Source organism: Eulemur rufifrons, chromosome 7 (genome assembly GCF_041146395.1).
Source record: "Eulemur rufifrons isolate Redbay chromosome 7, OSU_ERuf_1, whole genome shotgun sequence".
NCBI lineage: Eukaryota > Metazoa > Chordata > Mammalia > Primates > Lemuridae > Eulemur > Eulemur rufifrons.
In genome coordinates this window covers 266,740,299-266,754,774 of record NC_090989.1, presented here as the reverse complement: position 1 = coordinate 266,754,774, position 14,476 = coordinate 266,740,299, and the positions used below count along the sequence as shown (strand labels likewise).

The 14,476-nt window shown below is 42.7% G+C and overlaps 1 protein-coding gene across 1 annotated transcript in view; it reads right to left on the bottom strand.

Annotated features, from left to right (window-relative positions):
* SNX30 (sorting nexin family member 30) overlaps positions 1-14,476 on the bottom strand; it is a 106,992-nt gene that overhangs the window by 55,581 nt on the left and 36,935 nt on the right. The window contains exon 2 of the mRNA XM_069474563.1: positions 5,041-5,232. Within this exon, the coding sequence (XP_069330664.1) occupies positions 5,041-5,232 (192 nt within the window). The remainder of the gene's footprint in view (positions 1-5,040; positions 5,233-14,476) is intronic.

Here is a 14,476-nt window from a genome sequence, read left to right as displayed (position 1 = left end):
CCAAGCTCTCTGGAACACCCATTCCAACTTGACAGAGTCCTGTAGTTCTTCAGCCTGTTCAAATTCTGAAACCTGACTCACCCCTGAGAATACAGCCTCCCTGGTCTGTCCCTCCCTGAGCTGCTCATTTTCTCACAGGCCACAAAGCTCACTCGTCCCAAGGCCAGGAGTCACTGTGGACATCCTCCTCGCTGCACACTGCTCCTCACCGCCACAGCCCTGGGGAAACCCTTCTGAGGCTCATGCCACCAAGCTACAGACACCCTCTATCCCTCCTCACAGCTGTCATCAACTGACAGCCCTGTCACTTCTGATTCCCTGCAGATCCAGGCACCTGACACTTCTTCCAAAAGCCCTTCCATGAGCTGCAGGCCCTAAAGATCCAGGTGGTTCACATGTACAACACCTGCCTGTAAGCCAACAATGTCCCCTTCCACTCCAGGGCCTCTCCACAGACTGATACCTGGCAGAAACTCACACATCTCCCTCTCTCAACAGCATCCCTCTATTTCAGGCTCTTCTGCTTCCCAACACCCCTGGTTTTTCAGCCTCTTGGGACCTCAAGTTCCTTGACATTCGTCCATTCAGATCTTTACTTCCTTCCTTATTCCGTGTCCATTCCATGGCCCAGCGTGTCGATCCCCTACCTACCACAAGATGAAACGCTCCTCCCCCTACTGTCCATTCACCCAACTCTGGCAAAAACGCCACCATCCACGTCTTGCTTTCCCAGACCGGGCGTATGAGCACACACTGCTGGGGAGGAAACAGAATCAGGCAGGCAGCTGACTGGACTCCACCCTCACCCTTACACTGCCAAGCAACCTCTTACACTCCCTTGGTCAGCTCGCTCTCATTTTCCACTTCAGTTATCGAAAAGTCTGTAAAAGTTCTGAAACCTTCCAATCCCCACTTCAAAACCTCCCTCTCACTCTCAGCAGAAGACCTCATCCATTCAGAGAGAAAACTGCAGCTTTAAGCAAAGAACCCCCTAACTTTCTGCCACAAAACAAACTTCCTTTCTCTCTCCAGAAGCAATGGAAAGAGTGCACCTCCTCCTCCACCCGGGGGCCAATCCCTCTACTTTTGCTCAGACTGTTACTTCCTTCCACCTTCCAGCAGCTTCCATCCCACTCTCCAATCTTCAACCAAATGTCTCCTTCTCCACCAACACTGGACACTTGGCACTTAAGTCTCTTCATCCTTTAAAAAACCACAAAAGCCTCCATCTCCCTCAACCCCCACAGCCCCCTCTGGCTGCTGCTCGCTCTCTATGCTCGTTTTCACTGCCAAGCTACCAACACGCATCTGCTCTGTCCGACTCCCACTCGCGCCAACCCACTGCAAACCGGGTTCTGCACCACCACACCAGTGAAGCTCTCCTGCCACAGTAGCAACAGCCTTCTTTTCCGCACACCTAACCTCTGACCAGCATTTACACTCTGTTGACCACTGAGGCATTTGGAAAGAGGAACTGGTTGGGGCATAAGACTTCCCCGCTGCCCTCCCCTCCGCCCCCGCCCCAAGACAGGGTCTTGCTCTGTCGCTCAGGCTGAAATGCAGTGGTGCAATCATAGCTCACTGCAGTCTCGAACTCCTGGGCCCAGGCAATCCTCCTGCTTCAGCCTCCTGAGTTGGTCTACAGGCACGTGCCATTGTGCCAGTATTTTTTTTTTTTTTTTCATTTTTATAGACGGGGTCTCCATATGTTGCTCAGGTTGGTCTCAAACAACTGGCCTCAAGCAATCCTCCCATCTCAGCCTCCTGAGTCGCTAGGGGCAAGGGTAAAAGATAAGAGAAAGAGGGCCTCTGGAGGGAGTTGAAGGCTCTTCTCTATTTCTTCCCCCCTCAAGTCTATTTCTACATCATCAGTTTCAACAGCCAGGCCATGGTACTGGATCACAGTGCTGAGTGTGGGAGCCACCTCTCCCTTGGAAATCATGTCTTTTGAAGCCTAGTGCAATTATTAAGTGTATGAACTCTGGAATCAGACAGGCCTAGACTCAAGTTCTAGCTCCATTACATATCAGCTGCATGTCTTAGAGCAATTTTTTTAAATATCTCTGTGGCTCAGTTTCCTCATTTATAAAATAAGAGCTGTACCAATATCAACTTCATTGAGTGTGAAGATTAATAATATACTTAAAGCACTCAGCACAAATGATGGCACATCCACATGCTGGAACACTACTGCAGTCTTATAAATGGCATAAAAGTGTGCTTACCAGTATTTACTAGCATACAAAGATGTTCACAATGTTTAAATGAACTGGCAGCATGTAAGATACTTATTTGTATAAGCGGATAGAGAAATATAGCACAGAAAGTTATCAATGATTATTTCTGGCTAGTGAGCTTATAGGCATTATTTTATTGTTTTAGCTTACTTGCAGTTTCTATTTTTTCTACAATTAACATGCATTACTTACATAAAATAAAAATTAAAGGGTTTCTATTGCAAAAGAGTACAGTACATGGTAAGCGTCAAGAACTAGCTGCTATTATGTTACTTTCCAGGAGCTGCCTACCCTGAGAATGCCTCAACTGGCTCTCCACCACTGGAGAGAGAAGATATTGATGGCTTAGACGTGGGTGGGTAATTCTTTGCCTACGTTGGCTCTCAGCCCTAGACTCATTTTAGCTCAGGCGAAAAGAACTCTGCACTTCATCCAACTTTGGCCATCAGGAATCTAAATTAGGGTTGGGGAGTCTCAAAGTAATAAAGCAAAGCATTTGTACAGCCTCATCCTCTGCCTGTTAACTTTGCTTGACGACTTCAGAAGTGGAGGTCCCAAGACAGGATCAGGTGTTGGGATTCTGTGTTCCCGTTTGTCCTCTTTCTCTCACACCTGCATACCTCTACATATCATTTAACACAACTTTTGGGAAGAAGGCTCCAAATGCACCACCAAGATACCAAACCTGGTGTCACTATTAGAAACAGGAAAAGAGAAGCCAGGTGTGGTGGCTCATGCCTGTAATCCTAGCAATTTGGGAGGCCAAGGCAGCTCAAGACCACCCTGGGCAACATAGCAAGACCCAATCTCTACAAAAAATAAAAAAGTTAGCCAGGCATCATGGCACATAATTATAGTCCTACCTACTCAGGAGGCTGAGGCAAGAGGATCACTCGAGCCCAGGAGTTTAAGGTTGCAGTGAGCTATGATGACCCCATTGCACTCTAGTCTGAGCAACAGAGCAAGACCCTGTCTCTAAAACAAAAGAAAAAAAAAAGAAACTCTAGTTTGGGATCAGATGTGGAAGAGACAGTAAAAAGTAAAACTTAGATCTGCAACAAGATCATCTTGAGGGGCTACCATCACAGCCAAGTAAAATGTGGAACTGTAACTTGGAAAATGTTACTGTAAGGTATTTACTGACTTATAGGAAATCAACTAAGCCCACGAGAAGTGACAGAAATAAGAACCCAAATGGAAAAGGGCAGGGAAGGTAGGAAGGAAAGAAGAGGCGTAGGGAAGACTTGTGAGTTGCGGCATGAGCACTGGCCTATGAATCAGTTAACAGAAGTCCTGCAGTATTTGCATTTTGGGGCCAGAGGAATCAAGTAGCGGTGGGGAAAATGTCAGGGCAGGCAAGCATTGCTGTGCCAGCAAGGCAGTCACCTTGTCATTTGGCCGCATACAGCACCAAGTCAAGAAAAACAGGGTTTGCATTTCACTGACTTCAGTAAAAAATAAGTTCACCTAGGAAAAAATAAATAAATAGAAATAATTCCTGGAAATATGTATATTAACCTAGGCCCTCTAAGGAAGTGATATACACCTAAGCACCTAGCCCAACGTCTGAGAAACAGTAGGCGCCCAGTGGCAGGGGTAATGGGGAAAGACCGTGTGTGTACATGTGCACGTGCGTATATGCTTCAAATGTGAACCAGGTGCAGAGAGGACAGGGTAATAATATCAAAAACTTGGGGAAGGCTTAAATGTCCGTAGAGAAAAAATATTGTATAATCATTGCATAAATAATTATGCAGAGACTGAAAGAATAAGCTAGATATAGACACATGAACATAGAAAGGTCTTGAAAAATACTGTAAAATGAAAGAGAAAGTCAGAAAGCAATATTATACTGAAATCTAAATTATATATCTTCTAACTATATGTGTGTGAATGTAAATGCAAAGAAAAAGGATTGGAAGGACATGCACCAAAGTTTAGCAATGGTTGTTTTCAGCAAGAACCACCACCTAAATGAGAAGGGCTAAGGAAGACTCCTGGTTTCTACTCCATATTTAGTCTTTAGTACTGTTTCTTTTCTTTTTATAATAATGTATTATCTTACTTGTGTAATTTTTAAAATACAACATTTTCATCTAATAAAAGATGAAGAAACAAAATATGAGTGTATTTTATTCTCTGCCTTTCTTTCCAAAGAATTTACTTTTCTATGATTTATTTTTTAATATGGGCTGTACAGTCCCACAAACTCAAGTCAGAATCCTGGTTAAACTTTGTGACCGTGAACAAGTTACTTAAAACTTTCTGCTTCCGTTTTCCTCATCTGCAAAACTGTAACTAAAAGATACAACTTTTAGCATTGCTGTGACAATAATTAAAGCTTGACACCCTGCCCACTACCTGCCTGGCACACAGCAAAAAGTCAGTAAGCATTAATTCTTGTCCTTTTATTCCTTCTCCCCTACCATCAACCCCAAGTAGGCCAAATCATAATCATGGTCTCATCACAGTGATTTAGGTTGATAAAATGATTCATAAATTTCAATAGTAATATAATATTAACATGTTAAATAGTATCATGATAGAAAATAAGTGCAAGTATAGGGATTAAATGTTTATTTGAAAGATCTTAGTCATAATTTCTCCCTCATTTTAAGATTTAAAAAAACCCACTGTTATATATGGATATAATCTTTTTAATCTGAATACATGCACTCTCTCAAAAAGTCACATCCACAATTGTAATAAAGGTGAACAAAGGGAGGGAGAGCAAAGGCAGAAGTCAGGGAAGTGGGACCCAATTCCAAGACTCAACACAGACATATATAACAAAGGAACCTACTTTCGTGGTGATCCTATACGTGATGTAGGTCTCCATCGTACACACGTGTTTCTTGGGATCGTCAACTGTGACAAAGAGATCTCGGGTCTCACCATCGATGTCATCATCAAGTTGAAGTCTGTTGAGAAGGGAAGATGAAGAAGCTGGACTTGAAGTGCCTGCTGGAGTTCCACCGTTGGGCAAAATCAGATCCTAAAAGAAGAAAAGAGTTACCTTACAAATTAAATGGAAACACACACCTGGAGAGTATCAGCAAAAGCAACTGGTTTAGCCAAACTAAGAAACACCTCTAAAATACAAAAATCACTTTCAAAAAAATCTGAGCACCTTCTTACTCAGTGTTCCTTGAGTGAACAGATCTTTCATGACCAAGAAAAAGAAATTATGGCAGTGCTCTGGATCAAATTCGTGCCAACTCATCTTTTAGGAAGTGCTGGAGAAACCAACACAAGCAAATAGTTCAGGGACAGAGAACACAAGATCCCCGCCATTGTAAAAATTCAACAGAGAAAGGACTCCGAGCACACCACATATTCTGTTTTTCCCACTTTCTCAAGACCACACCACACCTGGGCCCAGGCAAACGTTAAGGGGACTGACCCCTCTTAAATACTTAACACATAAAAACTCAATCAGCCATCACAACAGGACAACTAAACATTATGTGCTTCCTAAAAGAAGTTCACACTGCCACCTCTGAAGTATGCTTGCCAAAAAAAAAAAATTACAGATGAATCCTAAACATGCCTCTAGACACAACACTAATTTATAGGAAATGCAGAGAAGTAAAGAACATGTTCAGTGATACTATAAGGATACTATCAGCAAAGTCTGCACTAGGTGAAACTATTAATAAAAAGAACCAAAGACCCAGCTTCTCCAATAAATAAATTGCAAGAAAAAGAGAGAAGGAGCACCTATAGATGTAAAGAAACTTAAGAGATCAACCAATTGCATTAAAACAAAATGTAAAGATTTTGAGATATTCAGGGAAATTTAAATATTGATGATATTAAGGAATCATTAGGTGTGATGATGGGAGTATGATTTTCCAAAGTCTTCATCTTTTAGAAATATGTACTAAAATACTTACAGATGAAATAAGATGTCTGGTATTTGCTTCAAAATAATTAAGGATGGGTAGGTGGGGCTACAAATGACAAGTTGGTAGTTGTTGAAGCTGGTACTTGCAGTTTCCTCATACAATTCTCTCCTCTGTTGTATATGCTTAAAATTTTCCTCAATAAAAAAGTTTTAAAGGGGCAGGGGAAGTGGTTGGGGGAACAAATACCAGGAAAGAAAAGGAAGGAAAGATTGAAAAATTACACTGCTGATGAGCAAAAAGAAAAAAAACAGAAAAATGACAAACCTCTTTCTCTTTAGGCCTTAGTAGGAAGTCACCTGAATAAATTATGTCCCTACAACATTCAAAAAAGGCTATGCAATTGGAAGGGCCCAGTCTTACAGTTATATTTCTTGGTTTTAAGAAACCAAGATAACAGAACAGAGCCCTGCCTAGCAGATGTGAAAGCCTCTGAACGTCACCTTGGAATCACTGGGAGACAAAGACTAGGGGATATGGTAAGAGACAGGACACCATGGAAAGGGCCTTGATGACCTGCGGGTCATCGGATCACAGGCTGGGAACAGGGAGGTGCTTTCCCCATATTTTCTCGTCTTGGAGCTCTGCAGGCTGGATGTGGCCCAGCCCCCAGATGAGAGAACACACAGGAAACCAGAGGTCAACCTAGAAGTCATATCCATGAGCTCCAGCTGATCCCGGGGCTCGTAGGAAGAGGGAGGGGACAAGGCAGAGGGAAGCATGGCCTGGGGTCAAGGGCAATGGCACCAGCTTGGTGGGTGATGGAAAGTATCATTCAACTCAAGTGCCAGAAAAGGCATCTTCCTTTACCTCCCATCTGCACTGACCACAGATCATTTAATCACATACTTATGTAATATGAAAAGGTTTTGTAGGGCCGGGCGAGGTGGCTCACGCCTGTAATCCTAGCACTCTGGGAGGCCGAAGCGGGTGGATCGCTTGAGCTCGGGAGTTCAAGACCAGCCTGAGCAACAGTGAGACCCCCGTCTCTACTAAAAATAGAAAGAAATTATAGGGACAACTAAAAATATATATAGAAAAAATTAGCCTGGCATGGTGGTGCATGCCTGTAGTCCCAGCTCCTCGGGAGGCTGAGGCTGGAGGATTGCTTGAGCCCAGGAGTTTGAGGTTGCTGTGAGCGAGGCTGATGCCACGGCACTCTAGCCTGGGCAACAGTGTGAGACTCTGTGTCAAAAAAAAAAAAAAAAGCTTTTGTAATTACGGAAAGGGCACCATTTTCACAGAAGGTACTCATGGGAATAGAATCACCCCCCCCCACACACACACACACTTCTCAGCTGTGCTTCTGACCACAGGGCAGGTCCAGGAGCTCGTCAGTTGTGACATCACACCCTCAGCAGCTGCGCGTGGTGGGGACATGACTGCAGAGCCCAGCTAGGGCAGCAGTTGCTCCTCTGACTGCTTTCTCAGCTTCTGGGACCACAGGGCATGTACCGCCCACACCCCAGTGTCTGGGGATCTGAGAAGGGACATCATCTTCTCTGGAATGCTAAGATAACCATCTTGTCTTGGTCATTTCAGTAAATATTAGTATTTAACACATTGCCACACCCACAAAAAAAAAAAACAAAAAAACTTTTCCTTGGTGCTGCAGTGTTTTATTACAAAAACAGAATAAAAACTTAGTGTAATTTAAAGGTAAACATACATAGAAAAATGAAAAGTATTGACTTCTATTCACTGAATCCACATTTTTAGAATTAAATTGTCCATATTAATTGTAACAGTAAGAACATCAACAAGTAAGATTTTATATATGCTTCACACGACTCCAGAGTCAAAATTAGAGTGAGTTAAATACGACTCTCATGGCAGTCAATGTGCTAAACGCTGATCTCAGGCGAGACACCATGACAGGCATTGCAGGGGCCCAAACATAGCATTCTATCAACACTAGCGCACTGGACCTCAGATCAGCTCTGTGAGTGGCCAAACACTGCCCAAAACAAAGAAAGAATTCAAAATCTTAGGTCAGATAAGCCCACATCAGCTCAGACGGTGGTTTTCCACATCTGGCCTGGACCTAACTCAGCAGCCCTGTTTCTCACCATCGCGACCCCAGGCCCCACCATGCGGTGTCACACCCCCGTCTCTGCCTGAAATCCCTCCCTGCTGCTTTTTCGCTTTTTTTTTTTTTTTTACATAGAGATCTTCAAATATCTCACAGGGATATGCTCAAATGCTCTCTCCTCCTAAGCCTTCCTTGACCTACTCCCTGGGAGAATTACTCACTCCCTTCTCTATACTTTGAAAACACCTCCACTGAAGCAATTTTCACAGTTTTAATCATTTATTTATACATCTAACTTATCCACACTGTAAGTCCCCAATGACTGTAATTGTGCCTGTGTGTGTGTGTGTGTGTGTGTGTATTGTGTGTGTTGTGTGTATGTGTATTGTGTGTTTTGTGTGTGTGTGTGTGTGTGTGTGTGTGTGTATTGTGTGTGATTATCTGTTCGTCTCTCCCCAGGTCTAGTGGTGACTCCAAGCCAACTCCCCTCACCTTTGCTATGCGGACCTCAGCCAATAACCTTCCAGAACAGCCCACATAAGGTCTGAAATGTCTTGGCCAGACAGTGTGGAGCTAAATAGTTCTCAAATCAGTTGTCAGGGGTGGGAAAGGGAGAGTCAGTCAATCAGATCTTGTCACATACTCCAGATTTCTTCCTCCTAGGACTACACAACCAGGGGAAACACCTGTATGCTTCCATTCCAGGGCATTCCTTGGAATGTACCTTGGGCACATCGTAATAGCTGACAAGCTACCAATGTCTGTAATCTCTTTATTTTACTATAATTTTTTTTTTTTTTTTTTTTTGAGACAGAGTCTCACTCTGTCACCTGGGCTAGAGTGTCATGGCATCAGCCTAGCTCATGGCACCCTCAAACTCCTGGGTTTAAGTGATCCTCCTGCCTCAGCCTCCCGAGTAGCTAGGACTACAGGTGCGTACCACAACACCTGGCTAATTTTTTCTATTTTTAGTTGGCTGGCTAGTTTATTTTCTATTTATTTTTTTATTTTTATTTATATTTTTATTTAAGTAGAGACAGGGACCCACTCTTGTTCAGGCTGGTCTTGAACTCACAGAAACAGAGATCTGAGCTCTAAGGCAGGTGGCATGTGGTGGCAGCACCTTTATGACCCAATGTAAATTATGGAACGCTTGGCTCAATGCAAAAGCCTCCTAGTTTTACTTTTGCTACCCTATGGTCCGTTCTACATACTGCAGCCAGAGTGCTCTTTGAAAAATGTAAATCAAAACATGTTGCTTCCCTGCTCAAAACTCTCAAAGACATCCCATGACGTTCAGAAGAAAATCCTAACTCCATCCGATAACCCACAAGGGCAGACACGACTGGTCCTGACCCTACTCTCCGACCTCATCGCCAACACTCCCCTCGGTTCATCCAGCCCCAGATCCACTGGCCTTCCATCTAGCCCTTGCACTCACTGCACAGGCTCACTCTGACCTCAGAGCCTTTGGACCTGCTGCTCCCTGTCCCAGGAGCAGGGATGCTCCTCCCCCTCCAGATCCCTGTGTGGCTGGCTCTTCCTTTCAAACAGGTTTCTGCTCACATGACTGCTCTCCTACTCAGAGAGGCCTCCTCAACCCATAAAATCCAAAAATATCCCTGTACACCCCCCCCCCTTCACCCTCTAGCCCCTTCTCTGGCTTTTTCTCTTTACAAAACTTATCACTATTTGAAAATGTATTATATATTGATCAACTGTCTAACTTCCTCCTGGTCTGTAAATTCCATAAGAACAGAGACCATGCTACCCCTGGCACACAGTAGCTACTCAGGAAGTATTTAATGAATGAAGAATAAATCTTAGAAACAACCCAGTTCAATCCCTTGCCAAAGAAGGTACTCAATAAATGTCTGTGGAATGACAATGCAACTGAGACTAACCTGAGCCACACCACCCAGTTTTGAACCCTAGTTCCACCATTTACTTGCAGTGTGACTTAAGCAAGCTTTTTAATCTTTCTATGCCCCAGTGTCCTCATTTATAAAATACGTATAATGGAATTGATCTAGTTAGTACATGGAAGCAATTGGAATAATGCCTGGAATGTTGTAGGAGGAGTAGGGGCTCTATCACTATTCACTAACTGAAAAAAATAAAAAACCTACTTATCTATAAGTAGTTGTAAGTATTCTTGCATCCCCTTATAAACTATGAAGCTGGGTTTGCAGTAGACATGTAATAAATGCTGCCCCAAAAAATTGCATTGAGAGTCATAGTTGGTGCCTCAAATACATTGTCTTAATGATTTTATCATAGCAATAGATATTTAGAGTAGCCCTTGTGAGGAGTTACAACTACACAGTTGATAAATAAATGAAGACTCCCCATTGCTACAAAATATCAACTCTCCTCACGTAGTTTCCACTAGCATTTTTCTTCCTCCTCCTCCCTCCTTTTTTTCTGCCCTACAAAGAGAGATACAGAGCTGGCTGGATTGCTTTAGAAAACTCTCTGGTTCAAAGAATTTAAATTTTAAGATCCACCATTGTGGTAAGCCAGCCACAAGACAGAATATTAAATTACAATCAATCACTGGTAAAAATTCTATATCATATTAAGCACATGGCTTATGAAAAGAGAGTGGTATGCATCAGACCCAATACAGATGTTATAAAAACAAGTCATACTAAAATAATCTGATTTCCCTTTTTGATAATATTAGAGAAATGAGGGCAACAGGATGATCTAGTTTCAGAAGAGCTTGGCAAAGCCTCTCGAGGCATCTTCACAGCGAAGGGGAGAAGGATGGCTCTGATGCACAGACTGCACCTTACCTGTCACGAGGTACCTCCCTCGTGCCAGGTACACGGCAGATGCTTGAAGAATAGACGTATCCCATACAAACTGACAGAATACTCTTGATTTTTGGTTTTGTTGTAAAATTAAATTTAAGCCCAATTTGGAGAATAAACGTAAAGGGACAATCTCAAAAATGTTCTGTTCAAAGGTATTCACAACCCAACAAACAACACAGAGCGAAACCTGGAAAAACCCCAAAGGCTTGATAACCAGGAAATGATTGTGTTTACATTAATAAGACAGAACGTTACACACTCATTTAAAAATTATAAATCTAGACCTCTAGAGAAACCCAGTGAATTGAATACAAGCCTTTGCTTTCTCCCTTTTTCCGCCCTCCAGATACTAACCTGGAAAATGAGAGAAGAATCTGGGGGAGGAAAAACAAACAAGAAAAACAGTGACTGGAGCCACATCAATACTGGACACTAGGAAAGCGTGCCATCTAAATGCCAAAACTTTCACAGGTTTTCTACTGGATGTAACTGAGCCACAACTGAAAAAAGAACTAAGAGGCATCTTTAACTCATGTTACTGAGGTTACTTAAGGTTATCAAGATAAGCTAAAAGGTAGAAAATGTCCTAACCCCCCCTCATATGCACCCCAATTTGAAAGAGCAATTGTCAGGGGGACCGGGATGCAGCAGGCCCAACAGTGGGGCAAACTAGGACCACCAGGGCGTCACCAGGGCGTCTGTCTGGTTGCGGGAACAAGAGGATGCCAAGCACAGGCAAATACACCAAGTGAGGGCCACCGGCAGAGGGCGCCCTAGCCGCATAGCTTTATCTCCCCACAAAGGGTAGAGATGCAGGAAGAAAAGTCACAGGAACATGAAGTACCTTGGGTTGGCCGCCCTGGGTGTGTCCAACAAGCACAGAACAGACCAGACTGCAAATGCTGGAGGCACGGGGCTCTACTGAGATGGGGAGAGCAGCTGAAACAAGAAGGAAGCCAGGCCACAGTGGATCCAGACACAGGGAGGTGCAGGACCAAGTTTCCCCGACTGGACTGCCCAGGACCCTGCCTCCCTCCGACTCCTTTCCTGGCTGACAGAGAACTCAACTGGTAATCTAAGCATGCAAGACAACTGTAATGACATCAAGCAGAAACACAGGCCATCCAGTAATTCACTTGTTCTGATGGCAGGCAAGAAGCAGGCCTGAATTATTACTTCATCAGACACAAGAAAATCATAAATACACCCCCAGACTGCATTATCCCATCGTTCAGACCCAAGAAAACCAAAAAATGCATCTAGCCTATATTAACTCATCATTCAGACCCAAAATACTGAAACAAAGGAAGAAGCACAGAGTCCTCAAGAGCAGATAAACATGCATTTGAAAAAGATTTATCCCATGAAACAGAATATTTTAGGTCGCATCTACTTTGTGCTCCCATTTTAAAGAAAAAAAAAAAAAAGCCTAAAGAAAGTGGAAAGAAAATTTCAAAACTAAAGCATAAATCAAAAACAGAAAAGAGCAAAAGTTATAAAGAAACCCCAAATTTAATTCTTCTAAAAGATGAATTAGATAAATTAAAACTTAGGGCCGGTCGCGGTGGCTCACGCCTTGTAATCCTAGCACTCTGAGAGGCCAAGGCAGGCGGATAGCTCAAGGTCAGGAATTCAAGACCAGCCTGAGCAAGAGTGAGATCCCCTCTCAACTAAAAAAAAAAAAAAACAGAAAGAAATTTTCTGGACAACTAAATATATATAGAAAAAATTAGCCGGGCATAGTGGTGCATGCCTATAGTCCCAGCTACTCGGGAGGTTGAGGCAGGAGGATTGCTTGAGCCCAGGAGTTTGAGGTTGCTGTGAGCTAGGCTGAGGCAACTGCACTTGAGCCTGGGCAACAAAGCGAGACTCTGTCTGAAAAAAAAAAAAAACAACAAAATAACAACAACAAACCCACTTAGGAAGCCCGACCAATATAGAGAACAGGCAATAATTATTTAAATCTGATACCCACTTAAGATTGTATATTATAAGGTTGTGCTATGAATAACTATGTCAGTAAGTTTGGAAATCTATAGCGTTAGGTGGCTTTCTGGGAAAAAAATATGTGGCCAAAGAGAAATTAAGTAGAGGTAGGAAACCTGAAAAATATTCATAAAAGTGTTGTCAGAGAACATCCACTAAAAGGTAAGCTAGATGCCAATGGTTTTACAATGAGCTCACATGAATCTTCAAAGATTAAGTTCTACTTTATTCAAATATTCTAAGACACATTTTAAAAATGGAGAAAGCTTTCAAATCACTTCATGAAGGTTACCTATATCTGATATCAAAATACTAGGACAAAAAGGATAGGAGGTATAAGTGTATAAGTATCATTAGTAAAATAAAAACTAATGGCATACTAAAAGAGTTTTTAAAAAAGAATAAGAAAAATATACCAGGATCAAGTCAAATGTATATAAGGAAAACAAGAATGATTTAACATGAGGAAATTTATCAATGAATTTATTACATTAACTGATACTATATATAACCATTGTTGAAGATACTCATGTCCACAACTACCAAACTTTTTGTTTTGTTTTTTGAGACAGTGTCTTGCTCTGTTGCCCGGGCTAGAGTGAGTGCCATGGCCTCAGCCTAGCTCACGGCAACTTCAAACTCCTGGGCTTAAGCAATCCTCCTGCCTCAGCCTCCCGAGTAGCTGGGACTACAGGCATGCGCCACCACACCCAGCTAATATTTTCTATATATTTTTAGTTGTCCAGCTGATTTCTTTCTATCTTTAGTAGAGATGGGGTCTCGCTCTTGCTCAGGCTGGTCTCAAACTCCTGACCTCGAGCGATCCTCCCACCTCGGCCTCCCAGAGTGCTAGGATTACAGGCGTGAGCCACCGCGCCCGGCCCACAACTACCAAATGTTTACTGGTATCATTCATTGGTAAATATCAGCCATTCCATTAAAATCTCTAAGTAAAATTAAGGAGCAAAAAGAAAGTTCCTAAATATGTTAAAGAGTATATATCAGAAACCATCAGCAATGAACCTTGAAAACATTATTCTAAGTGAAAGAAGCCAGGCAAGAAAGGCCACATGCAGTATGATTCCACTTATATGAAATGTCAGAACAGGTAAATCCTTAAAAATAAAAAACAGACTTTTGGTTGCCAGGGTTTAGAGGGATGGAAATGGGGAGAGACAATTTAATGAGGGTGGGATTTCTTCTGGGGGTGACAAAAATATTCTGGAATTAGATAGTGATGATGGCTGTACAATTCTGTGAATACACTAAAAACCACTCTACTGTAAACTTTTAAATGGTAAATTTCATGGTATATAAGTTATGTCTCAATAATAATAATAATAAAACAGCAGTGGCCGGGCACAGTGGCTCACGCCTGTAATCCTGGCACTCTGGGAGGCCGAGGTGGGAAGATTGCCTTAGCTCAGGAGTTCGAGACCAGCCTGAGGAAGAGCAAGACTCTGTTTCTACTAAAAACAGAAAAATAAGCTAGGTGTG